This window comes from Schistocerca piceifrons, chromosome 4 (genome assembly GCF_021461385.2).
Source record: "Schistocerca piceifrons isolate TAMUIC-IGC-003096 chromosome 4, iqSchPice1.1, whole genome shotgun sequence".
Taxonomy (NCBI): domain Eukaryota; kingdom Metazoa; phylum Arthropoda; class Insecta; order Orthoptera; family Acrididae; genus Schistocerca; species Schistocerca piceifrons.
This window is the reverse complement of record NC_060141.1, coordinates 37,499,231-37,525,933: the sequence shown is the minus strand read 5'-3', so window position 1 is coordinate 37,525,933 and position 26,703 is coordinate 37,499,231. Positions and strand designations below refer to the sequence as shown.

At 44.6% G+C, this 26,703-nt stretch overlaps 1 protein-coding gene across 1 annotated transcript in view; it reads right to left on the bottom strand.

Moving 5' to 3' along the window:
- LOC124796341 (titin) overlaps positions 1-26,703 on the bottom strand; it is a 1,000,763-nt gene that overhangs the window by 936,479 nt on the left and 37,581 nt on the right. The window contains exons 4-5 of the mRNA XM_047260475.1: positions 21,378-21,733; positions 4,327-4,518 (exon numbers count right to left, since the gene is read on the bottom strand). Of these exons, the coding sequence (XP_047116431.1) occupies positions 4,327-4,518; positions 21,378-21,733 (548 nt within the window). The remainder of the gene's footprint in view (positions 1-4,326; positions 4,519-21,377; positions 21,734-26,703) is intronic.

Here is a 26,703-nt window from a genome sequence, read left to right as displayed (position 1 = left end):
GTTGGTGGATCACATCGTCCATAAACAGCCCTTTTCAATTCATCCCAGGCCTGTTCGGTGGGGTTCATGTCTGGAGAAGATGCTGGCTACTCTAATCGAGCGATGTCGTTATCCTGAGGGAAGTCATTCGCAAGACGTGCACGATGGGGGCGCGAATTTTCGTCTGTGAAGACGAATGCCTCGCCAATACGCTACCGATATGGTTGCATTATCGGTCGGAGAATGGCATTCACGTTTCATACAGCCGTTACGGTGCCTCCCACGACCACCAGCGCCTTTCGTCGGCCCCACATAATGCCTCCCCAAAACAGCAGGGAACCTCCACCTTGTTGCACTAGCTGGACTGTGTGTGTAAGGCGTTCAGCCTGAACGGGTTGCCTCCATACACGTCTCTGAGGATTGTCTGTTCGAAGGCATATGCGACACTCATCGGTGAAGAGAATGTGAAGCCAATCCTGAGCGGTCCATTCGGCATGTTGTTGGGCTCATTGGTACCGCGCTGCACGGTGTCGTGGCTGCGAAGATGGATCTCGCCATGGATATCGGGACTGAAGTTGCGCATCGTGCAGCCTATTGCGCACAGTTTGAGTCGTTCTGTAGCTGCACGAAAAGCATTATTCAACAAGGTGGCGTTGCTGTCAGGGTTCCTCCGAGCCATAATCCGTAGGTAGCGGTCATCCAATGCAGCAGTAGTTCTTGGGCTGCCTGAGGGGGGCATGTCATCGACAATTCCTATCTCTCTGTATCTCCTCCATGTCCGAACAACATCGCTTCGGATCACTCCTAGACGCGTGGACTCTCCCCTTGTTGAGAGCCCTTCCTGGCACAAAGTAACAATGCGGACGCGATCGAACGGCGGTATTGACCATCTAGTGGTTGAACTACACAGAACACGAGCCGTGTACCTCCTTCCTTGTGGAATGACTGGAACTGATCGGCTGTCGGATACTCTCCGTCTAACAGGCGCTGCTCATGCATGGTTGTTTACATCTTTGGCCGGGTTTAGAGACATCTCTGAACAGTCAAAGGGATCGTGTCCGTGATACAGTATCCACAGTCAAGGTCTATCTTCTTGGGTTCTGGGAAATGGGGTGATGCAAAACTTTTTCTGATGTGTGTATAAAAGGGAAGTTCATTGGCGGAGCCGTCATTTTTGCTGAGGTGATTCATATGAAAAGGTATTCCGCTTCATTATGGCTTCACGATGAGAATTAACGGACTTTGAACGTGGAATGGTAGTTGGAGGTAGACGCATGGGACATTCCATTTCGAAAATCGTTAGGTAATTTAATATTCCGAGACCCACAGTTTGAAGAGTCTGCAGAGAGCACCACACTTCAGGCATTACCTCACAGAATGGACGACACAGTGGCCGACGGCCTCCATTTAACGACGGGGAGCAGTGGCGTTGGCGTGGAATTGTCAGTTCTAACAGAGAAGCAACAGTGCGTGAAATAACCGCAGAAATCAGTGTGGGACAAACGACTAACGTGTCTGTTAGGACGATGCGACGAAATTTGCTGTTAATGGGATGTGGAATCAGCCCACCGACACGAGTGCCTTTGCTAACAGCATGACATCACCTGCAGCACCTTTCCTGGGCTTGTCATCCTATCTGTTGGACACTGGAGTACTGGTCAGATGAGTTCCGATTTCAGATGGTAAGAGCTGATGGTGCTGTTCGAGTATGGCGCAAGGCCTCGAAGCCATGGACCAAATCTGTCAACAAGGCACTGCGTAAGCTGGTGGTGGTACCATAATGGAATCAACTGGGTCCGCTTGATCCAACCGTACCGACAATTGACTGGAAACAGTTATGTTCGCCTACTTGGAGACCATTTGCAGGCAAATGGCGATGGAATTTTATAGACGACATTGTGCTATGTTACTGAGCCATAGCTGTTTGCGATTGCCTTGAAGAACTTTCTGGACAGTTCAAGTCAATGATTTGGCCACCCAGATCATCCGAACATTAATGACACATAATCGAGAGGACATCTACATCTACATCTACATCTACATGGATATTCAGCAAATCACATTCAAGTGCCTGGGAGAAGGTTCATCGAACCACCTTCACAATTCTCTATTATTCCAATCTCATATAGCGTGCGGGAAGAATGAACACGTATATCTTTCCGTACGATCTCTGATTTCCCTTATTTTATCGTGGTGATCGTTCCTCCCTATGTAGGTCGGTGTCAACAAAATATTTTCGCATTCGGAGGAGAAAGTTGGTGATTGGAATTTCGTGTGAAGATTCCGTCGCAACGAAAAACGCCTTTCTTTTAATGATTTCCAGCCCACATCCTGTACCGTTTCTGTGACACTCTCTCCCATATTTCGCGCTAATACAAAGCGTGCTGCCTTTCTTTGAACTTTTCCGATGTACTCCGTCAGTCCTATGTGGTGAGGATCCCACATACGGAGCAGTATTCTGAAAGAGGACGGACAACCGTAAAGTAAGCAGTCTCCTTAGTATATCTGTTACATTTTCTGCCAATAAAACGCAGTCTTTGGTTAGCCTTCCCCACAACATTTTCTATGTGTTCCTTCCAATTTAAGTTGTTCGTAACTGTAATGCCTAGTTATTTAGTTGAATTAACGGCTTTTAGATTAGACTGATTTATCGTGTAACCGAAGTTTAACGAGTTCCTTTTAGCACTGATGTGGATTATTTAGGGTCGACTGCCACTTTTCGCACCATTCATATATCTTTTCTAAATCGTTTTGTAGTTTGTTTTGATCTTCTGATGAATTTGTTAGGCGATAAACGACAGCGTCATCTGCAAACAACCAAATCGTTTATATAGATAAGGAACAGCAGAGGGCCTATAACACTACCCTGGGGAACGCCAGAAATCACTTCCGTTTTATCCGATGACTTTCCGTCAATTACTACGAACTGTGACCTCTCTGACAGGAAATCGCAAATCCAGTCACATAACTGAGACGACATTCCGTAAGCACCCAATTTCACTACGAGCCGCTTGTGTGGTACAGTGTCAAAAGCGTTCCGGAAATCCAGAAATACGGAATCGATCTGAAATCCCTTTTCAATAGCACTCAACACTTCATGTGAATAAAGAGGTAGTTGTGTTTCACAAAAAAATGGCTCTGAGCACTATGGGACTTAACATCTTAGGTCATCAGTCACCTAGAACTTAGAACTACTTAAACCTAACTAACCTAAAGGACATCACACATATCCATGCCCGAGGCAGGATTCGAACCTGCGACCGTAGCAGTCGCGCGGTTTCGGACTGAGCGTCTAGAACCGCGAGACCACCGCGGCCGGCTGTGTTTCACAGGAACATTGTTTTCTAAACCTCTGTTGACTGTGTGTCAATAGACCGTTTACTTCATGGTAATTCATAATGTTCGAACACAATATATGTTCTAAAATCCTGCTACATATCGAGGTTAACGATATGGGCTTGTAATTTAGTGATAACTCCTACTACCTTTGTTGAATATTGGTGTGACCTGTGCAACTTTCTAGTCTTTCGGTTCGGATCTTTCGTCGAGCGATCGGTTGTATATGATTGTTACGGATGGAGCTAATGCATCAGCATACTCCGAAAGGAACCTAATTGGTATACAGTCTGGACCGGAAGACTTGCTTTTATTAAGTGATTTAAGTTGCTTCACTACTCTTAGGATATTTACTTCTACGTTACTCATGTTGGCAGCTGTTCTCGATTCGAATTCTGGAATGTTTACTTCGTCTTCTTTCGTGAAGGCATTTCGGAAGGCTGTGTTTAGTAACTCTGCTTTGGCAGCACTGTCTTCTATAGTATGTCGATTGCTATCGCGCAGAGAAGGCATTGATTGTTTCTTGCCACTAACATACTTCACATACGACCAGAATCTCTTTGCATTTTCTGCCAGGTTTCGAGAGGAAGTTTAGTTGTGGAAACTGTTATAGGCATCTGGCATTGAAGTCCGCGCTAAGTTTCGAGCTTCTGTAAAGAATCGCCAATCTTGGGTATTTTGGGTCTGTTTAAATTTGGCATGTTTGTTTCGTTGTTTCTGCAACAGTGTTCTAATCCGTTTTGTGTACCAAGGAGGTACACAAAATCCTGGAGTGGTAATAGTTTTACAATTATGGACGGCAATAGAGGCAGCTTGGCTAATATTTTTGCCGGGCTTCTTCCGACTCGTTGCCGTGTTGCTGTACTACGCCAGGCAAAAGGAGGCCCGGCATGATATCAGGTGGTATCACGTGACTTTTTTCACCTCATGGTACTGGAGTATAGTGGCGCCTGTAACGGCTGGTTTCTCTGTTAGGAGTGACTATACGCTCGCCCGGCGCCAGAGCCGCACCTGGTCGACGCTGCGGTGGAAGACGGCGGAGACGCGCAGGCGCGTCACGTGCTCCTGGGCGGCGGCGTCGAGACGGCGCCACGCCGCGTCCAGCGCGGCGCTCAGCTGCTCGTTGGGCGCCGTCGCCAGGCGGCAGCACTGGCGCAGCGCCAGCGCCGCCTGCACCAGCTGCCGGCCGTACTCGTACGAGCCCTGCGGGAACAGACAAGCGGAGACTGCTAGCCTCTCACTGCACGCAGGACGAAAGAGCCCCACCACCCAGCCACTGCGTAACAATACAGGGCTATTACAAATGATTGAAGCGATTTCATAAATTCACTGTAGCTCCATTCATTGACATATGGTCACGACACACTACAGATACGTAGAAAAACTCTTAAAGTTTTGTTCGGCTGAAGCCGCACTTCAGGTTTCTGCCGCCAGAGCGCTCGAGGGAGCAGTGAGACAAAATGGCGACAGGAGCCGAGAAAGCGTATGTCGTGCTTGAAATGCACTCACATCAGTCTGTCATAACAGTGCAACGACACTTCAGGACGAAGTTCAACAAAAATCCACCAACTGCTAACTCCATTCGGCGATGGTATGGGCAGTTTAAAGCTTCTGGATGCCTCTGTAAGGGGAAATCAACGGGTCGGCCTGCAGTGAGCGAAGAAACGGTTCAACGCGTGAGGGCAAGTTTCACGCGTAGCCCGCGGAAGTCGACGAATAAAGCAAGCAGGGAGCTAAACGTACCACAGCCGACGGTTTGGAAAATCTTACGGAAAAGGCTAAAGCAGAAGCCTTACCGTTTACAATTGCTACAAGCCCTGACACCCGATGACAAAGTCAAACGCTTTGAATTTTCGGCGCTGTTGCAACAGCTCATGGAAGAGGATGCATTCAGTGCGAAACTAGTTTTCAGTGATGAAGCAACACTTTTTCTTAATGGTGAAGTGAACAGACACAATGTGCGAATCTGGGCGGTAGAGAATCTTCACGCATTCGTGCAGCAAATTCGCAATTCACCAAAAGTTAACGTGTTTTGTGCAATCTCACGGTTTAAAGTTTACAGCCCCTTTTTCTTCTGCGAAAAAAACGTTACAGGACACATGTATCTGGACATGCTGGAAAATTGGCTCATGCCACAACTGGAGACCGACAGCGCCGACTTCATCTTTCAAAACAGGATGGTGCTCCACCGCACTTCCATCATGATGTTCGGCATTTCCTAAACAAGAGATTGGAAAACCAATGGATCGGTCGTGGTGGAGATCATGATCAGCATTTCATGTCATGGCCTCCACGCTCTCCCGACTTAACCCCATGCGATTTCTTTCTGTGGGGTTATGTGAAAGATTCAGTGTTTAAACCTCCTCTACCAAGAAACGTGCCAGAACTGCGAGCTCGCATCAACGATGCTTTCGAACTCATTGATGGGGACATGCTGCGCCGACTGTGGGAGGAACTTGATTATCGGCTTGATGTCTGCCGAATCACTAAAGGGGCACATATCGAACATTTGTGAATACCTAAAAAAACTTTTTGAGGGTTTGTATGTGTGTGCAAAGCATTGTGAAAATATCTCAAATAATAAAGTTATTGTAGAGCTGTGAAATCGCTTCAATCATTTGTAATAACCCTGTATTCACATCATCGCCGAACATCCCGTCTCGAAAAATTAGTAAGTGATTGAGACTTCACTGATAACAGGTATTTTCGACGCACGTGCCATGCAACAGGTAGAAGCATTTCGTTAAACGCAGTGGCGGTTCGTAGATATACATTCTGGATGTTCACAAATTTTTAAATTCAGATAAATATGAAGTGCGAAATTAATAGCACCTGCTGTATAACACTTATGCTCATGAACATATTTATACAACTTCAGCCGCTCTCAATAATAATAACAATAATAATAATAAGCAGAATGAGATTTTCACTCTGCAGCGGAGTGTGCGCTGATATGAAACTTCCTGGCAGATTAAAACTGTGTGCCCAACCGAGACTCGAACTCGGGACCTTTCTCTTTCGCGGGCAAGTGCTCTACAGCACTTGCTCTAGAGCACTTGCCCGCGAAAGGCAAAGCTCCCGAGTTTGAGTCTCGGTCCGGCACACAGTTTTAATCTGCCAGGAAGTTTCATATCAGTGCAGAATGAAAATCTCATTCTGGAAACACCCCTCAGGCTGTGGCAAAGCCATGTCTCCGCAGTATCCTTTCTTTCAGGAGTGCTAGTTCTGCAAGGTTCGCAGGAGAGCTTCTGTAAAGTTTCGAAGGTAGCAGACGATGTACTGGTAGAAGTAAAGCTGTGAGAGCGGGGCGTGAGTCGTGCTTGGGTAGCTCAGTTGGTAGAGCACTTGCCCGCGAAAGGCAAAGGTCCCGAGTTCGAGTCTCGGTCCGGCACACAGTTTTAATCTGCCAGGAAGCTTAATAATAATAAGAGTCATACAGGCAAGATTTTTGAAAGAATTTTACTAAATCGAATAAGTGAAAAGATAGAAAAGGAGCTGAGTGAAGAACAGCATGGGTTTAGGAAAGAAAGAAGCACGATCGATCTGATATTTTCTATCCGTCAACTGATGGAAAAACGTTGGGAGTATAACAAAAGGGTGATAATGGTTTTTATAGACATAGAAAAGGCATATGACTCAGTTAACAGGGAAAGACTCTGCGAAGAAATGAAGAAGATAGATATAGAAGATGGATACATTAATGTAATAAAGATAATGTTCTGAGGACACAATTGTAGAATTAGAACACCATTGGGGAACACTGACTACTTCGAAATAAGACAAGGACTTAAGCAAGGAAGTATTCTACTTCCTGTACTTTTTAATGTTGTGGTGGAGGGAATGAATATGGCAGTTAAAGATATAGTAAAAGAAAAAGAAAAAAAATATGATTTTTGCAGATGATATGGTAATATGAGGTGATAAAGAGGTAGATCTACAGTTACAACTTGATGCGTGGAAGGAAATAATGAAAAGGTATGGATTAAAAATAAATAAAGACAAGAGTGAAGTAATGGTATTTGGAAGAGAGAAGGGGATCAACAGAAATATTACCTTGATGGAGAACCTCTCAAAGTGGTAGAAAGTTTCACTTATTTAGGGAGTGAACTATCTAGGGATGGAAGAATAACTAACGAAATTAATAGGAGGTTACAGATGGGAGGCAATTTCTACCAAACAATAAAAACATGATTTGGAATAAGGAAGTTTCAGAAAAAGCAAAACTCCTTATGTATAAGAATTATTACTTCCCTATCGTCACCTATGGTGGAGAAACATGGACAATGACAGAAAGGGACTCGAGCAGACTGCGCGCACGGGAAATGAAATTTCTCGGAGCAGTTAAGGGAAAAACAAGAATGGACAGAGTAAGGAATGTAGAGATTAGAAAGGACCTTAAACAAGAATGTATGAGAGTAGAAATTGAAAAAAAGAGATTAAGATGGTATGGACATGTTAAAAGGATGCATGGGCAGAGACTCCCCAAAATTATGGAAGAACTAAAGACCTAGAGGGCGTCGAAGAACACGGTGGAAAATGGGTGTGACCTGGCAGCAAGTGGAGGAAGAAAAGTAAATGTAGAGGACTCGTCAGCACCCAGACCTGGCAGTAGCTGGAGAGGGATGCGGATATAGATAGAAGAAGAAGAAGAAGAAAGGAAGAATTCTTTTTGTAGAGTTTCGTTGTTTTGTACATAATTAAGTACAGTTTATGACAAGAACGAAGTAATGTTTAAGATTTCTCTACTGTCCGTTTCGCATTTTTGTGTAAGTCAGAGTTTTCGTATTTTCTTTATTTTTTAGCATAAATGTACAATATCCCTAATTCACGTATTAGTTAACGAATTAACTTCTGGGCTGATCATCAGGCATTCTTGCGTTGCACCCACACAACGTCTTAATGCTTATTGTACACAATTTTTTGTTAAATGTTCGCTTGTAGTCACAGTATTTGATTTCGTCACTTTCTCAGACAACGAAACTGGTCTGGAATGCCCTAGTTTCTTTGGAGCTAACTTTTCCTCGTAATTTTCTTTTCTGTTAGCTCTTAATACAGGTTCAACAGAGCTCATGTTGACACTCCACAGGAAAGCCGATTCCTGTACAGTGGACAACAAACTCCAAACACAAACTGCCGTTTGCGGATATGATTAAATTCAAGAAGTACTGTCTACCAGCAAGGTCACTTGTCTAGAATAAATATGAGGCGTTGAGAGCCATAAGGGCCAAAATATCGTGAATATTCAAATATATATGTACAATATGGGCCTACAGCACAGATAAACCACAAGACCAACGGATGCCAGAAGCATGGACAAATGCTTGTTTCACAGTCGACGATGATGTGCTTTATGGTTTTCAGCGCCTCAAATGGATTACTCTACGATAAAATCCAAAACCTTATGTACTATATCTCGTTCAGAATCCCAAAATGGCTCTGAGCACTATGGGACTTAATATCTGAGGTCATCAGTCCCCTAGAACTTAGAACTACTTAAACCTAACTAACCTAAGGACATTACACACATCCATGCCCGAGACAGGATTCGAACGTGCGACCGTAGCGGTCGCGCGGCTACAGACTGTAGCGCCTAGAACCGCTCGGCCAGTCCGGCCGGCCCAGAATCCCATAAAATATTTTTTTCTCTCAGTATAACATATACTGATATCCGATCTAATTTTACTATATACCGGTAGTCTGTGAATTCGCATATCTGGCGAGTGTGGTACCACCTAGCGGGATTCATGGCGAATGTGGATAAAAGTCTGGCGCAGTGTGCTGCCACCTGGTGGCACTCACTTGAACCTCTATGGAGTGGTAAGTGTTAGCAGTGCACGCCATAGACTGTGCACATTGTTTATCAGATTTGTGTGTATTTGGTCCATAAGGCAATTTAGTCACGCCAGGTGCGCGGTTGCAGATGTGCACAAGTGAAGGTGTGCCTACGACCCTATGCCAACTTTCACCAAGTGTAGTGGAGCAATACGTAGCACATGGCGGTAGATTTACTGCCGTGTATTTCAGATTACTGCATCTACATTACGTTTAACAGCATTCAAAGAAAAGTAACCAATAAATCACCAAGGTGTCAAAAGTTACTATGTTCACGTGCTCTTGAGCTCTTACAAAGCAGACGCCACTGGTTAAACGAAAACAATGAAGCCCGAAATCGTCCTTTGATGGCACTGTAATCTTCTTCGAATTGGAATGGCACCCTAGCATATTTGCTGACAAATGTCTTGGGTAGCAGTTGTCAGCCAGTACTCTCAACAGTCGTCAGCTGCTCTGACCAGCCACACTGCTGTCTGTTTATTCACCACAGCGCGACTAAAGTATTGGTTCGAAGGTAAGACGCACTTTTTACCCAAATTTCACCCTCGAAAAGTTAGGGTGCGGCTTATATCTGACACCTTGTCGTTTTACATACCCTTGCTGCAAAGAAATTATGCTCGTCTCCAATATCGCAACTAGTGTATGTAACCGAAAACTGCCAGCAAGACATTTTTTACATAACAATGCAAACCTTTACCGGTATTTTACTGGCGTTAAGATTGTGTATGTCTACCAACATTGTTTCGTTAGCTTGTCAGTCAGTTTCAGTTGGGAAAGCCCGATTTATGTCGACATGAACGACAATTTTGAACGAAAAGCATCTAGAAGCCAAGGGATTCGACGCAGTTACGATGCAAGCTTTAAACTTGTGGTTGTGCGTTATGCCAAAGCCGTAACGAACAGAAACACCAGAAGAAAGTACGGACTGGATGAATTTAATGCCAGAAGTCGCGTTACTTCAGAAGAGAAATGGAAGAACGCAGTTTCGACGTGAAAATTATCCAGGGAACCGAAATGTGGCAAATATCCGGAACTTGAAACTAACGTTCTTTCCTGTGAATTAGATAAGAGGAAAGATGGGATGCGTATCTCACATGAAACAATTCAGCTTATGACTATGGAATCTTAAACTTGCCACAGGGACAGTTGAGTGCGAATGTTGGCTGGTGTCGTCGTTTATGGGCAAAGAGCGCTTTCACTCCTGGAGAATACCTCCCTAGCACAAAGTGCAAGCAGACTTCGAGGACGAACTGCTTAACTTGCAGCGGCACGTCATCCAGCTGCGAACGTGTCACCCACACTCTTTTCATCAGACGCAGTTCTGAAGAAACGACAGTATTTTATAGCATGCCGAGAAATACGGCAGTAGAAATAAAAGGGCAAAAAGTATCCCATTAAGAGCCGGCCGGAGTGGCCGTGGGTTCTAGGCCGTACAGTCTGGAGCCGAGCGACCGCTACGGTCCCAGGTTCGAATCCTGCCTCGGGCCTGGATGTGTGTGATGTCCTTAGGTTAGTTAGGTTTAATTAGTTCTAAGTTCTAGGGGACTGATGACCTCAGAAGTTAAGTCGCATAGTGCTCAGAGCCATATCCCATTAAGAGGGGCCACCAATTAAAAAAAGAAGAACTACGATGTAAGCTGTTTTTTTTTTTTTTTTTTTTTTTTTTTTTTTTGGAATAGCTATCTACCGTTTCGAATCGCAGAACTGTGGCACTGCTTGCTAAAAGAGCCACACTAGATTTGGATGCTTTTATGCGTTACCTAATTGCTGAAGTAAATGATAAACCTGGTGCACAAAAGGCAATTCTTGTCGTAATACAGGGAGGAATGGCTTCAAAACTGCAGGTGCTAGGTCTTAAATGAGCTGGTCAAGAACAACCTCAGAAAAATGCATTCAGACTGTTTCCTGGAGGACGACCGTGCCCTTATACCACCTGGTAAGATCAAGAAGCCATCAGTCACCTCTCTGTGCGAGTGTATTCTTGCTTCATGGCCCTCCATGCTGTCAGAATCCATCATCGAGGGGTTCCAGAAATGCTGCTTATCGAATGCGTTGGATTGCAACGACGATGACGTACTGCATGAAGAGAATGAAGAAAATCATGGGAGTGAAACTGATGAGGTGAACACCGGTACTGATAGCGATGACAGTGAATGAGGTAAAACGTGATACCAGTATGTTAGGTGGCAAGGTATGGCATCGTCAGTTAGAACAAATGTTTACGGTACATACCTATATCGTACAAGTATTTACGAGGGACGATTGAAAAGTCCGTGCAAAGTCCGAGAGATGGCGCCTCCGGCGCGGATCGAGGTCATGTTTAGTTAGTAGCATCTTTGGAAAGAACGCACACCATGTTTCAGCCATATTGGTCTATTTCTTTGTGTTTGGCATTCGTGTGAATCAAGGAAGTCGAGTGATTGTAAAAAAATGGACGCAAACGAATTTCGTGTGGTGATTAAACATTACTTCATGAAAGGCAAAACGCCTGAGGAGACTAAAGAGAAGCTTCATAAGCATTACGGTGACTCTGCACTTTCGATTAGAACATTTTATAAGTGGTTTCAAAATTTTCGGAGTGGCCATATGGGCGCAAGTGATGCTGAACATTCTCGACGCTCTGTGGAGGTTACGATTCCAGAAGTCATTGATAAAATCCATGAAATGGTGATGGATGACAGAAGAATGCATGAGATTGCTAGTGTTTTAGTTATCTCGAATGAACGGGTACATAATATTTTGCATAAACATCTGGACATGACAAAGCTATCCGCAAGATGGGTTCCGCGATTGCTCGCGCTTGATCAAAAATGGAATCGTGTGAAGTGTTGCAAGGATGGTTTGCAGTTGTTTAGGAAGAATCCGCAGGGCTTTAAGCGTAATTTCGTCACTGTGGATGAAACATGGATACATTACTATACTCCTGAGACCAAACAACAATCTAAAGAATGAGTTACCAAGGAAGAATCTGCATCAAAAAAGGCGAAGACCATTCCTTCGGCCGGAAAGGTTATGGCGACTGTCTTTTGGGATTCGCAAGAGATAATCCTCATCGATTATCTGGAAAAGGGTAAAACTGTTATAGGTGCATATTATTGATCGTTATTGGACCGTTTGAAAACCGAGCTGCAAGAAAAACGCCGCCGATAATGCAGCAGCACACACCTCAGCAGTTGTGGTCGCAAAATTAATGGAAATAGGATTCCAACTCGTTTCACATCCCCCCCCCCCCCCCCTATTCTCCAGACTTGGCTCCCCCGGACTACTATCTGTTCTCCAATTTGAAGAAATGGCTGGCGGGACAAAGATTTTATTCAGACGAGGAGGTGATAGCAGAAACTAATAACTATTTTGCAAACTTGGACCATTCCTATTATTCGGGAGGGATCAACAAATTAGAAGAGCGTTGGACGAAGTGTATAAGTCTAAAAGGAGTCTATGTCGAAAAATAAAAAAGGCTTACCCCAAATACGTAAGTAGTTTTTATTTTTGCACGGACTTTTCAAACGCCCCTCGTACAAGTAAATTTCTGGTAATTTTTCTCCTCTCAATCAGTGTACGGCTTATTTTCACGCAAAATATTTTGTTTTCTTTCTTCCTCGAAATTTTGGCGGGGAGCTTGTGTGCGGTGGGGTCTTATTGTTGAGTTAGTACGGTACTTGGTACGTGGTACGAGGGCTCACTGGTGCCCTGCTGTTTAGCAACATTACAATCCACTGGCGGTCACTAGTCTCTCTTTGCAAAATGTCGTGAGTGTTAATAGCGTGTTGCCTTCAGGAAATAGTCGTCAGTTAATATCGCTTCTCCAAGTTCGTGGTTGATTCTGGCATCAAATTGTCGTCAGGCAGCTTAGTACCATTTGGCAGTCTGCTTGTGCAGCACTAAAGCTAACAACCCAACGTTTCTGCGCAACTTCTAATTGCTGAATAAATACTTTCTTAATCACAATTGTAGCTGAATACTATAATCTTTATCGTGAGCGTCTTAAAACATTTAACACAACTTCACAGTGGCTTAGTAACCCTTGCACAATAACGTTCATTATAATATTGGCCACAACTGAAATTTAGAACTCACAGGGACACTACCTTATCGAGCGCTTCTTCAGGTCTGGACGGAAGCATCTGTGTGCTTCAGTGAAGTAGAGGGCTATGCTGGCAGTTTCCGCAGGGCCAACAGAGCTGGACAGGCCTTGCTGGAGGAGTCAAATTAAGCGTGTTGTGCAACACGGAGCACTCTACAGATATAGCGAGCCAGACTGCTGTGATGGAGAGAGCTCTGAGAAAATAATCCTGCTGCCTCAGAAGTACGAGACTGGAGCGCACTGCTGAGCTTTTATTGTACAGAGTCCGTAATGCAGCTGGGGGACATTCCTATTAGCCGAAAGCCTGTAATCGAACGACTGATATCATCCACCCCCCCCCCCCCCCCCAAACCTAAACCTGCTCCACCCACCCTCCCCCACACCTGGGGACGAACAGTGGGACATAATGTGGTGTAGGAAATTAAACATGATAAGTTTCTCCAAAATGGGAGCTGGCAGACTGGTTGTTTCAGAAACAGAATGATATAGACTTGACACAGCCGCTCAATGGCATTTGGGATATAACTGTGGGCAGACAGTCGGAGAATTTAGATTCATTGCAGTTTTCAGATGGTATGCAGAAAATAACAGTAAAGAACTTGGACTGGGTTTCACAGTCAGTAACACAACTTAAGTTTGAACATTACATAGCACAAATTAACGAAAACTTGTTACAAACTTTTCACTTTATGGCCAAAATTTTGCGACCATTTTAAGGACGGGGTGTCGACTTACTATCACTCAGATCATGTAACGCTGGCCACTGTCAGCTGCTTCATAATCCATTCACACATTTAATTGTTTATTGACTTTAGACTGAAATATTATGCGAGATATGTCAATTAAAATTTTATCGTTATAAAGGCTTCCCTTGTCGGATACTTTTACGCATGTAAAATCTCGTTAAAATCCGTATTCCCTTCGTGTGAAATTTCTGCGCTTTCGGCCAGCTCTCCAGCGCTACTGTGCTACCATCACTCCAGGTAGAGCTCGTACGCTCACCTCCTTGGAAGCGTTACGTGATCGGCTCCCTTCTGTTGGATAAGCACCGCTTTGCGCAGTGTCTCCCGAGAACACAATTCACCTTCTTGAATTAGATAACGAATACAATGATGGCTGTAACCAGAACAGCCACCAGCAGCGGAAGATAAAAGAAAAACAAGGGAATTTTCTTGCAAGATAGTGTGAGCGTGAAAGGGAAGCATTCGAGAATGAAGAGGAGCGAACGTACATCCAGGCTATTATGGACCGAGAAGAGGAAGACCTTGATGGTTATGATATAGACTATAGTAGAACCTAATGAGAAGGACGGTAACACCCAAATGTTTCAGAACGTAAACCTGATAGCGAATGGATGCAGGAGATAGCCGCTGACTATGGATGGGTGATAAAGGCTCACCAGAGTGAGGGCGGAATACTAGGCACGAAACGATTTTCTCTATTTGCGGCACGGAAAATAGGCATGGTGTTAAAGTCTTTGAGAAGGGTGAGACCAGTAACCAGAATGTTTGAAAATATAGAAACTCCACGGATGGACAGAATTACTAAAAATACGTTCGAGGTGGGACTACAAAGGTTATAGGAATAATTGTACATCCTCGTCCGTTCGATGTGTACAGAGGAGGAAACATCAGAACAATGGAAATCATATCCACTTTGAAAGGCGCCTGCTATAGCAAAATACATTTCAGGTTCCGCATTCGTATGCACTATGAATCACTGGTAAGACCCAAAGAGCTGCATGAGCAATACTTCTGTGGGTGGAAAATCTGTCACGTGACGATCGACTAGCGCCGGCCAGTAAGAACCCAAGGTGTCAGAATTGTTCCTTCCTGCTGCTGTCAAGACTGGACGTCCCGATTTTACTCGTACTGCAGACGCTATGCCTTGTGATAGTCAAATGTGCACATTCGCCCCACTTCGTTCGGGATTATTGTGGGATCGTTCCTGGCTTTGCGCATTTGCACCACATTTGCGTGATTGTACATTACGTGGGCTTTTAGATCAGATCAGATCAGATTTCTGTCCATGACATATTTGGCTAGATGAATGTTTGCTCTTACAACTTGTGTAGAACATTCATTTTTATTCAATCATCTAAAGCTTCAAATGACTTATCACAATAGTCTTCCACTCGTAAGACAATGTTTCAGGAATAAATGACAATATGCAGTGATTTTCTTTTGTGTAATGTACATAGTGGGAATATAAAGCCACATGGTCCATGGAACTGTATCTGCACATGAAACATGTTATCTTGTACATGAATATTGCTTATTATATTACGTCTGGTGTAGGTGTAATATTACGAATTTATTATCATCCTTCCTCGTCTTTCGTGAATCGTTCCACGTGTTACATACCTCCACATGATTGACTCAAGAACAGTTTCTCAAAACGTATCCTATTCATTTTAATTGTATTCAAAGCTAGGGTGACGCAATCTGCCTTAAGTAATGATTGGAAAAATATTTAATAGGAATTTCAGCTACATGGGTAAGCTTGCGTTTCTATGAAACTTTGAGACATGTGCCTGCAGAGATGGAGGCATAGAGATAATTTCTGTTGCCACACTAGCTCGGGGCTTTTTTAATTATTCAGTAATGTAGTCCACAGATGGCAAAAACATTTGCATTGCCCAAATTGCATCTCAAAGACGCAGTTTACCGACATACGTGGTTAGTATAGGCACGAAGTCTGCAGTGAGGATTCTAATTTCAGTTTGTCTTGGTTTACTACTGTCTACTGCCCTGCAATTTGTGAAAGTGCTTCCCGCACTGAAACTTAAATCATCCCAGTCGGATGCATTTACTTACATATGGTCAGATTTGCCATAAAAGGGTAAAATTTCAGGCAATAATACTAGGGCTATAGTCTCTTGCGACATCCGATGGTAAACTAAATAAAGGGTGGGCTTTCCAAAAAAGTGACTGATGTTGTTTAACGTTGTACTCGGGAAAGGTACTTGAAAAAAGTGACGATATCAAGGAGAGTAGTTATATTTTTCCTTGATTAGATGACATCACAACACTGGCAGAGTTTCATGTTGAGATGGCGGGAACAGCAAGAGCGCAGCCAACAGTGCTGCCAAAGCTCAGATGGTAATCGGGGTGCTTTCCAGAGGAGTCCCTCACAGTGTCGCACTGCAGCCGGACCGTTTGGGATTGGGATTGGGGGGGGGGGGAGAGGACTTGAGATATATACATCAAATGAGCAAACAAACAACATAAAACTGCAGGTAAAACCATAGGTTGTTAACATCCAAAACAAACATACTCTGGTGTGAACCAGGATAGGATCTGTTGTTCTGCGTGCAGTAACACTAAAGAAATGACATATAATGGTTCCAACGACCCTACCTCGTACTATAGCAAGTGTTAACCATGAATTACCAGGAACAAGTTCAGTAGTAGTACATGAGAAGTTAATCTTGCATCCAACAAATGTTATAGGTCCAGTAAGTAGCTCCTCTTGAGAAACATTATTAGGAACAAAGCTGAAAGTGTCCACTGTCTTGTACACTGGAAGTCTGCTCCTCCTCGTGTATCTTCTGCGGCGGTACGGCATGGCTGTGTGCTTCGTGCAGCTGCCTCGAGTCGACTGAGCATGCTGCTGCCTCGAAACAGGATGTACTTCCTGTCCCCCACCAGAAGAGAAAGATGCTTCAGTAGCTGAATTGGTGTTTTTATTTTTTTAAAAAAAAAATTTCACGGGATAGATAAGGATGGTTCTCTTTTATTAGGAATGGTAGTATACAGTAATGTCACCTTGTACTTTAATATAATTAGTTAAAGTACCATCAATCTTGGCCCAAGTTTAATTCTTTCATTAGCATTAACACGTCTCCTGTTTCTTGTATATAATGAAAATGGTTTATCAGTATGTACTACACCTGTTCCATAGTTCCTATCACCTTGTACACCAATTGAAAAAGTACGATAGGCGATAATGTCTCTGTCATAGTACGACACCAATCCTTGTAATGCTTTAACACTACCTCATACTATAGCAAGTGTTAACCATGAATTACGAGGAACAAGTTCAGTAGTAGTACATGAGAACTTGTTCCTGGTAATTCATGGTTAACACTTGCTATATACGAGCGCAAGCATGAAATAAAACCCACCCACCTCCCCAGGGGTCGTAACCCCTGCAACCCACAGAAGAGAAAGATGCTTCAGTAGCTGAATTAGTGTTTCTATTTTTTTTAAAAAAAAATTTCACGGGATAGATAAAGATGGTTCTCTTTTATTAGGAATGGTAGTATACAGTAATGTCACCTTGTACTTTAATATAATTAGTTAAAGTACCATCAATCTTGGCCCAAACATTAATTCTTTCATTAGCATTAACACGTCTCCTGTTTCTTGTATATAATGAAAATGGTTTATCAGTATGTACTACACCTGTTCCATAGTTCCTATGGTACTTTAACTAATTATATTAAAGTACAAGGTGACATTACTGTATACTACCATTCCTAATAAAAGAGAACCATCCTTATCTATCCCGTGAAATTTTTTTTTTTTAAAAAATAAAAACACTAATTCAGCTACTGAAGCATCTTTCTTTTCTGTGGGTTGCAGGGGTTACGACCCCTGGGGAGGTGGGTGGGTTTTATTTCATGGCTGTGTGACTTAGCCTTATGCTGCTGTGTAAGGCGGGTGACCTTGAGTGGGACTTAGTCGCTGAGCGAGGCAGCCGGGCAACACGGGCCCTAGATTTACCTCTGATGGTTCTTTTAAGAAATTGAGTTTAGTTCCACTTAAGCACAAAGAGTGGTTTCATACATTTCGTTGTAATTATGACAGAGTGCTTCCTTCAAAAGCTGTGTGACTTAGCCTTATGCTGCTGTGTAAGGCGGGTGACCTTGAGTGGGACTTAGTCGCTGAGCGAGGCAGCCGGGCAACACGGGCCCTAGATTTACTAGGCCCATGTTGCTGGAAAATCAAGTTCGCTGTTGCGCAATCGGGACTGATAAGGCGGGCTGGCGCTGTGCGCGCCTGGTGGGGGACAGGAAGTACATCCTGTTTCGAGGCAGCAGCATGCTCAGTCGACTCGAGGCAGCCGCACGAAGCACACAGCCATGCCGTACCGCCGCAGAAGATACACGAGAAGGAGCAGACTTCCAGTGTACAAGACAGTGGACACTTTCAGCTTTGTTCTTAATAATGTTTCTCAAGAGGAGCTACTTACTGGACCTATAACATTATCGCCTATCGTACTTTTTCAATTGGTGTACAAGGTGATAGGAACTATGGAACAGGTGTAGTACATACTGATAAACCATTTTCATTATATACAAGAAACAGGAGACGTGTTAATGCTAATGAAAGAATTAATGTTTGGGCCAAGATTGATGGTACTTTAACTAATTATATTAAAGTACAAGGTGACATTACTGTATACTACCATTCCTAATAAAAGAGAACCATCCTTATCTATCCCGTGAAATTTTTTTTTTTAAAAAATAAAAACACTAATTCAGCTACTGAAGCATCTTTCTCTTCTGTGGGTTGCAGGGGTTACGACCCCTGGGGAGGTGGGTGGGTTTTATTTCATGGCCGTGTGACTTAGCCTTATGCTGCTGTGTAAGGCGGGTGACCTTGAGTGGGACTTAGTCGCTGAGCGAGGCAGCCGGGCAACACGGGCCCTAGATTTACTAGGCCCGTGTTGCTGGAAAATCAAGTTCGCTGTTGCGCAATCGGGACTGATAAGGCGGGCTGGCGCTGTGCGCGCCTGATGGGGGACAGGAAGTACATCCTGTTTCGAGGCAGCAGCATGCTCAGTCGACTCGAGGCAGCCGCATTATTGCTATACTTGGACATGAATCAATGAAAAAGGATCAAGACTGCATCTACAAGGGACACACTACGAGTTCGGAATATGAGCTCCACAGTCGATAAATGCTGAGAGCTAGCATAGTAGTAGGTAAGTATACTGCTGGTCAAATTCTACTTCCGAGAATGAATCTTGATTTCTCAGTCGACTGTGTGCTGATTCAAAATGACATGCCAGATTACAACTGCATATGGAAACTGTGCCCCAGAACCATACTGGCTGTAAAGCCGCGAGGGCGGGACGTGAGTTGCACCTTGATATCTCTGTTAGTAGAGCATGTGGATCATCACCTTCAAAAATTTTATTAGAAGCTTTTGTATTTTCACGTACATTAACTTCCAAATTTCACAGCCAACTTTCTGAAAACCAGGGAGCAAGAACACTAATAGTTTCTAAAAATGGCGAGGAAATTAGGAATTTACTGGCTACATTTAAGGTAGGAAAATTTTCAGGTGGAAGTATGAAGGCCTGCTCATGTGGATGGGCTTGCAGCCATACAAGGAATATTCCAGCCAGGAAAACATGCACATTCACAGGCTGATCGAGCCTGTTATCAACAAAAATATCAACACGGTTTCTGAGTGTGTAGGAAGAACCAGAAAACCACAGGGCGTTGAGTATGGGAAGACAGAAGGGAAAGACACACAGTAAGAGTAAAAAAACTGATTTCCCAAATCACTGAAAGGAAAACCATTCCTGTGATTTCTACAGTTTTGTAGCCATAGTTTGGAGGCCAGTGTTCACAGTCGCAGTGATTAGTGAAATACTGGTACCTGTGAGTGCATACTCCGATGTTATATTGTGTAAATAATGACATTGCTGTTATAGTTCTTAAATCAATTGTGTGACACGTTTACTTCCGAAATTTCCGGGTGGTTTTTCAAGGTCTGAATAGGGTGTAAAAGTACAATGCGTAAAATTTTTTAGAATGTTTAGGAGAGATAAACACGGCCACGATTGTTATGTGACAAAAGTTTCATAGCCATATCGTTTCCATACAAGCAGTCCATCAGAGTTTTGATGCTAATGATGTCCAGAGAAGGTATTCAACTTGCCATTTGTTGAATATTGTTTCAGAAACGGCCCTTGATTTGCCAAGAAGTTCCAGGAGTCTGTGGACCTGCCAGTATAGTGTCCAGTGTTTCAGTGTTTATTGACTTCTAACTCTGCCCATTCACACACAGACAAGTCTGAGGGACCCCTTGTCGAGTGGGTCGATGGCCCATCTGACAGTGTTTGGACTCACTGTGACTGCATGCCAAACCCTATCTGCAGTCAGTAACGTGGCAGATTTCACTGTGCCAAAATAGAATGGACAAGGGCGGAGTGTGAGGTAGCAGGTAGAGGTCGGGGCTAGTGGGTAGTGGTGTGTTGGTGGAGCCGAAACAGCAGGACCCTTGACCCGACTCCTATGATGTATGATTTCATACATCATAAAGGTGAACATGATGGGGCAGACCGGGGGAGGTGACCAAAGAGGTCGGCCTATGAGTGGATGGCTGATGCCAAACCCCATCTGCACTCAGTCAAGTGGCAATTTTTACTGTGCCAAAATAAAGTGGAGAAGAACAGAGTGTGAGGTGGCAGGTAGAGTTTGGGGCTAGCAGGTATTGGAGCATTGGTGGACCCGACACAGCAGGACCCTTGACCCGACTGCTATGGAATTGTACATCACAAAGGTGAATATGATGGGGCCGACCAGCTTCGCAGGGGGGAGGTGACCAAAGAGGTAGGCCTATGATGGGTGGCTGATGCCAAACCCCATCTGCACTCAGTCACGTGGCAGTTTTCACTGTGCCAGAATAGAATGGGCAAGGACAGAGTGTGAGGTAGCAGGTAGAGTTTGGGGCTAGCGGATATTGGTGTGTTGGTGGAGCCGACACAGCAGGACCCTTGATCCAACTGCTATGAAATCATACATCATGAAGGTGAATATGATGGGGCAGACCAGCTTCGCAGGGGGGAGGTGACCAAAGAGGTAGGCCTATGAATGGGTGGCTGATGCCAAACCCCATCTGCACTCAGTCATGTGGCATTTTTTCACTGTGCCAAAATAGAATGGAGAAGGACTGAGTGTGAGGTGGCAGGTAGAGGTCGGGGCTAGCGGGTATAGGTGTGTTGGTGGAGCCGACACACCAAGATCCTTGACCCGACTGCTATGAAATTGTACACCACAGAGGTGATTGGGCAGACTAGCTTCGCAGGGGGAGGTAACCAATTAGTCGGCCTGTGAATGGGCGGCTTTATAGGTCATGCGCCGCCCTCACAAGCTGCCTCCAGTGCCCGCTGGCCACTGGCAGAGTACCTTGGCGGTGTGCTGGAAGTCCTGGTGCTGCTCCTTCTGGCGCTGGATCTCGGCGACCGAGCAGCCGACCTGGTCGCGCATGGCGGCGCCCAGCTGGCGCAGCCAGGCCGCCGCCTGCGCCGCGTCCGCCTCGTAGCAGCGCACGAGCGCCGCCTGGCGCAGCAGCAGGCGGTGGCGCGCCACGCGCTCGCGCAGCGCGGCCGCGCGCGCGCACACCTGCTGCAGCAGCCGCTGCGCGCGCGCCGTGTCGGCCGCGCGCTCCACCGCCAGGTGGCGGCCCAGCGCGTCCTTCACCGGCATCACCAGCAGGTCCGACAGCCGCTCGCCCTCGCGCACGCACTCCCGCTCCACCTCACCTGCCACGACAGACGCGCGCCCTCACGTCACCTGGCCGTGTCAGGGACTTGCCCTGAGTCCGTCTCACACAGAGTAAGATTCGCTATAAGTTTACTACGTAGTGCACCCGATTGTCGGCTAGCCTGGAACAGCGTGAGGCTAAATCGTAACGCTGTAGCAGTTACGCGGTGTAAGGTCTGGTGCCAGTTGTATCGTGGAAAAACGTCCATTCCAAGTAGATTAATGGGGAGATTTCTCAGCATATGGAAACGTCTCTCCTGTATAATGTAGAGCAGCTGAAGCAACACTGATTTCTTTGCTCCCGTGTGGAATCGTTTACAGTAACCGAAAGGCAGTTTGAGGGTGGGTTCCAGTGGTGTAGCTCCATTGTGAGGCCCCACTTCGTATGAGGTCGTGGCTTCCAGTCTGTGATGTCAGACTGTGACAGGACTTTTGATTGTACAGCACAGGTGCCATTTAGAGAATGCTACAAGGGATAGAGCAGTTGATTTACTGTCCAAAAACACATAAAACTGCCTGTGCATTCTAGCACTCAACAAAATTTGTCAGGTGTCACGTGACCCACCAACTAAACTTATGGCTAGTCCTACCCTGTCTGAGACGGATTTTGTGTCTTACATATTTTGCTACACGCATACACATACACAACACAATATCATGTCACATCAACCACCACTTTATATGAAGTCAGAAACTTACTTCACCTTCTTCCCTCCCTGGAACACCTCTAAGACCACTTTCTTAACACATCAACAAAGAATGCAATGCCACTTCATACCATCTGAAACACTAATCAGCAATTCAAGAACTCCACAGCACCGTTAGTTGGTATCACTCTATACATATCCTTCTATGCTCTGTCTGTTCTTCCTTATCAATACATAATGCACCTTCCATTTCTTAGTAACATACTCTTAGGTGACTTGTTTAAACCTCCATTCCATCCAGCATCATAAAGCTGCTTACTGGCTTTCTTCTAGCTCTAAATTGTTTTCTATTATTTGCAAGAGATGTTTACTTTTCAGCATGGTTAGCAACACCATCTTAGTGCGGCATCAATACCTTGATATCTTGATGAATAGCAGCAATAATGACAGATGTAAACTTAATTTCAGGGATACCCAAGGAAGTCTGATAGGACAGTTACTGTTTACAATATATGAAGGATGTTCAAAAGAAAAGGTACAAAACAACAATGTGAGTATAACTCAAGTCTTTATTCCGAAGTAATCACGAAAGATGTGAGCACAACTATCCCACTGTCTCATGAGCTGAACGATTCCCTCTTCCCAGAATTCCTATTGCTGTGATAGGAGCCAGTCCTCCATTATGTCCTTCAGTTCACCATCTGAGTTGAAGTGATTAATTTTGAGATGTGTTTTAGTGGTCCAGGGTCCAGACATATGGAAGTCGCAGGGTGACATGACTGGCCTTGGGCTGTAGGGGGGGGGGGAGGGGGAGGGGTTGCTCAAGCTCCTCTCAGTCGAACTTTGCCATTATGCTTTGTGTGGCAAACAAGATGCATGGACGTGTGGTATCATGGGGCAGAATCACTCTCTCTCTAAGCAACGCATACTGTTTGCTCCTGATGGAGTTCCTTAGGCTACCGAATGTCTCAAAGTACACATCACTGTTAATGATTTTCCATGGTCAGGGAATTTGACAGGTGTTGTACTTTGGGCATCGAAAAAGATGGCGAGCATCACTTTGCCTGCTGAGGGCACAGCTTTGAATTTGTTCGGGGGAGGTGGTGATATACGCTTCCATTGCATGCTGTTCTACTTTGTTTATGCCTTGAAGTGATGACACCAGCGCTCATCAATGGCGACAGTCTGCACCAGGTTCAAATGTGTGTGTTCTTAAGGGACCGAACTGCAGAGGTCATCAGTCCCTAGGCTTATACACTACTTAAACTAACCTATGCTAAGAACAACGCACACACACCCATGCCAGAGGGAGGACTCGAGCCTCTGGTAGGAGGGGCCGCGCAGTCAGTGACATGACGCCTCTAACCATGCGGGCACTCCGCATGGCTCTGCTACAGGAAAATGGGGAACAGATATTGAAATGCTAGCCCCATGCACATTTCCTTCCGCGGTTCACTGAGCTGCTTCAGAACCCACTTAATGTGCCCCCAGCCTGATGTGCACAGTCCTGCACATTTTTCCAACATTGGCCCCACCATCACTACCAACATTTGCACTGTGACACGTTGATCACTTCTGATTAAGTTGTTCACCTTGTTGATGAGTTCAGCTGTGATTACTGTGTTGGCATAGCCTGATCTAGGGAGATCACTCAAACACTCATGACCATGAGAAAGGGCACTCCACTTTCTCACTGACTTGTCAAACACGCAGTCTCCCCTGTATATATCCACCATCTGGCGACGAATATCGGCCAGTTTAACCTCTTCCACAGATATCTGATAACACCTTGTATGATTACTGTTGGTGGGGCTAATAGCTGTGACTTAGTGGTACACGATGGAGAATACTCTCGTAATCTGTGCTACTATTTCTGTATTCAGACTATTTAATCTGAGGTTATGCCTGTATCTGTGCTCTGATCTTAACCTCTTGCTGGATGTTGAGGTTCTTTGTGCAGCGATACTACATTGAAGAGCCAAAGAAGCTGGTACACCTAACATCGTATAGGGCCCCCGCGAGCACACAGAAGTACCACAACATGACGTGGTGTGGACTCGACTAATGTCTGAATCAGTGCAGGGGGGGAACTGACACTATGAATCCTGCAGGACTAAATCGGTAAGAGTAAGAGGGGCTGGAGACCTCTTCTGAACAGCACATTGCAAGGCATCGCAGATATGCTCAGTTATGTTCATGTCTGGGGATTTTGGTGGCCAGCGGAAGTGTGGACCTGTGGGATGTCGCATTATTCTGCTGGAATTGCTCAAGTCCATCGGAATGCACAATAGACATGAATGGATGCAGGTGATCACACAGGATGCTTACGTGCATGTCACCTGTCAGAATCGTATCTAGATGTATCAGGGGTCCCATATCACTCCAATTGCACACGCCCCACACCATTACAGAGTCTCCACCAGCTTGAAAAGTCCCCTGCAGGGCCCACGGATTCTCCATACCTGTACACGTCCATCCTCTCGATACAGTTTGAAATGGGACACATCTGACCGGGCAACATGTTTCCAGTCATCAACAATCTAATGTCAGTATTGACGGGCCCAGGCAAGGCATAAAGCTTTGTGTCGTGCAGTCATCAATGGTATACGAGTGGGCCTTCAGCTCCCAAAGCCTATATCAATGATGTTTCGTTGAATGGTTCGCACCCTGACACTTACTCATGGCCCACCTCTGAAATCTGCAGCAATTTGTGGAAGGGTTGTACTTCTGTCATGTTGAACGATTATCTTCAGTCGTCGTTGGTCCCATTCTTGCAGGGTATTTTTCTGGCCGCAGCGATGTCGGAGATTTGATGTTTTACCGGATTTCTGATATTCACGGTACACTCGTGAAATGGTAGTACAGGAAAACCCCGCCTCATTGCTACCTCAGAGATGCTGTGCCTCATCACTCGTGCAGTGACTAACACGCCATGTTCAAACTCACTTAAATCTTGATAACCTGCCATTGTAGCAGCAGTAACCGATCTAGCAATTGCGCCAGACCCTTGCTGTCATATATTCGTTGCCGACGGCAGCGCAGTGCTCTGCTTGTTTTCATTCCTCTGTATTAGAATATGCATGCCTATATCAGCTTCTTTGGTGCTTCAGTGTAATTAACAACTACAGCATGATTTTAATTATAGTTACTGGTTCTATGTGATACTATGTCTCAGCTTCTATTCTTATTATCAAGCATTTAAGATAATTAAGCACCTCCAAAATCTTGCACTTTTAAAGTGCGCGTCATTTATGTTGGCGGCAGAGTTTAGGTTCGTTCTGTGCATCTGACGTCACAAAACACAGTCAGCCAATGAACAGAGAACGACGTTGCCAGATCTCGACTGCAGTGTATAGCATGGACGAGTGTCTTCAGTTTTAGAAACGTTCAGTTATAAATAAAGTAATAGAACAAAAGCAATGTCTTGATAGCAGACTTTCTTTTATAGAAAATTTTGAAAAAGCATTCTTTATACCAATTGCTTCATATTCTATTAATTAATTAAACCAAACAAGCAATAAGACTCCTTATCCAGGCGATAGCAAGGAAAGGTGTTTCTATCAATCTCACGAACCGCTTTTTCGCAATAAAGAACAGTAGTAATTGTTTATTTCCTATTGTACTTCGACGAAGCGTGAGTAATTCATAGTCATACCAACAGTGTTTGTCAGTATTCTGCGTGACGTGTTATAGTCCTCAAGGCGTCCTGTAGTCAGAGGAGCTGCGTTAGTGTAACGGTTAAGGTGTTGAGCTTCTACGTGAAAGGTTATGAGTTCAAACCTTGCGTGCTGCTTAATATTTTCATTATTTAAAAACAATATCTAAGTGCCTTACTTCATTAATTATATTCGTTTGAATGCAATTTTTTTTTTTAATTTCTAGTGCTTTGTCTCTTCATTAACCCTTTCGCTGCTGCAGACACGTAATCCCCGCATTCCGCGCTGTGCGCGATTTTGTCATCACTGCAATGCTCGCCTGTACAGACACATGGTGTTCCCACTGCTTTGACACACTTATCATTCGATTTCACAAAAACTATGTGGCCCAAAAATTTGATTTTTACACGTCTTCTTGACTGATACCTTCCCCCCATAAATGACTTAATTTTGTTTCGATGTTCAACGCAGTTATTATGCAGTAATTATGTAGTAATTTTATATGAAATTTAGGTATCTTGTCCACATTTCATTCTCAACATTGTGGCAACTAAAATCGACCATATGGAAAGTATACTCTATGGACTTATACCTCTGCAAACTCTTCAAAATTTCGTGCAATGGTTTACAATATTTAATGCTGCATAATAACTACGTTGAACATCG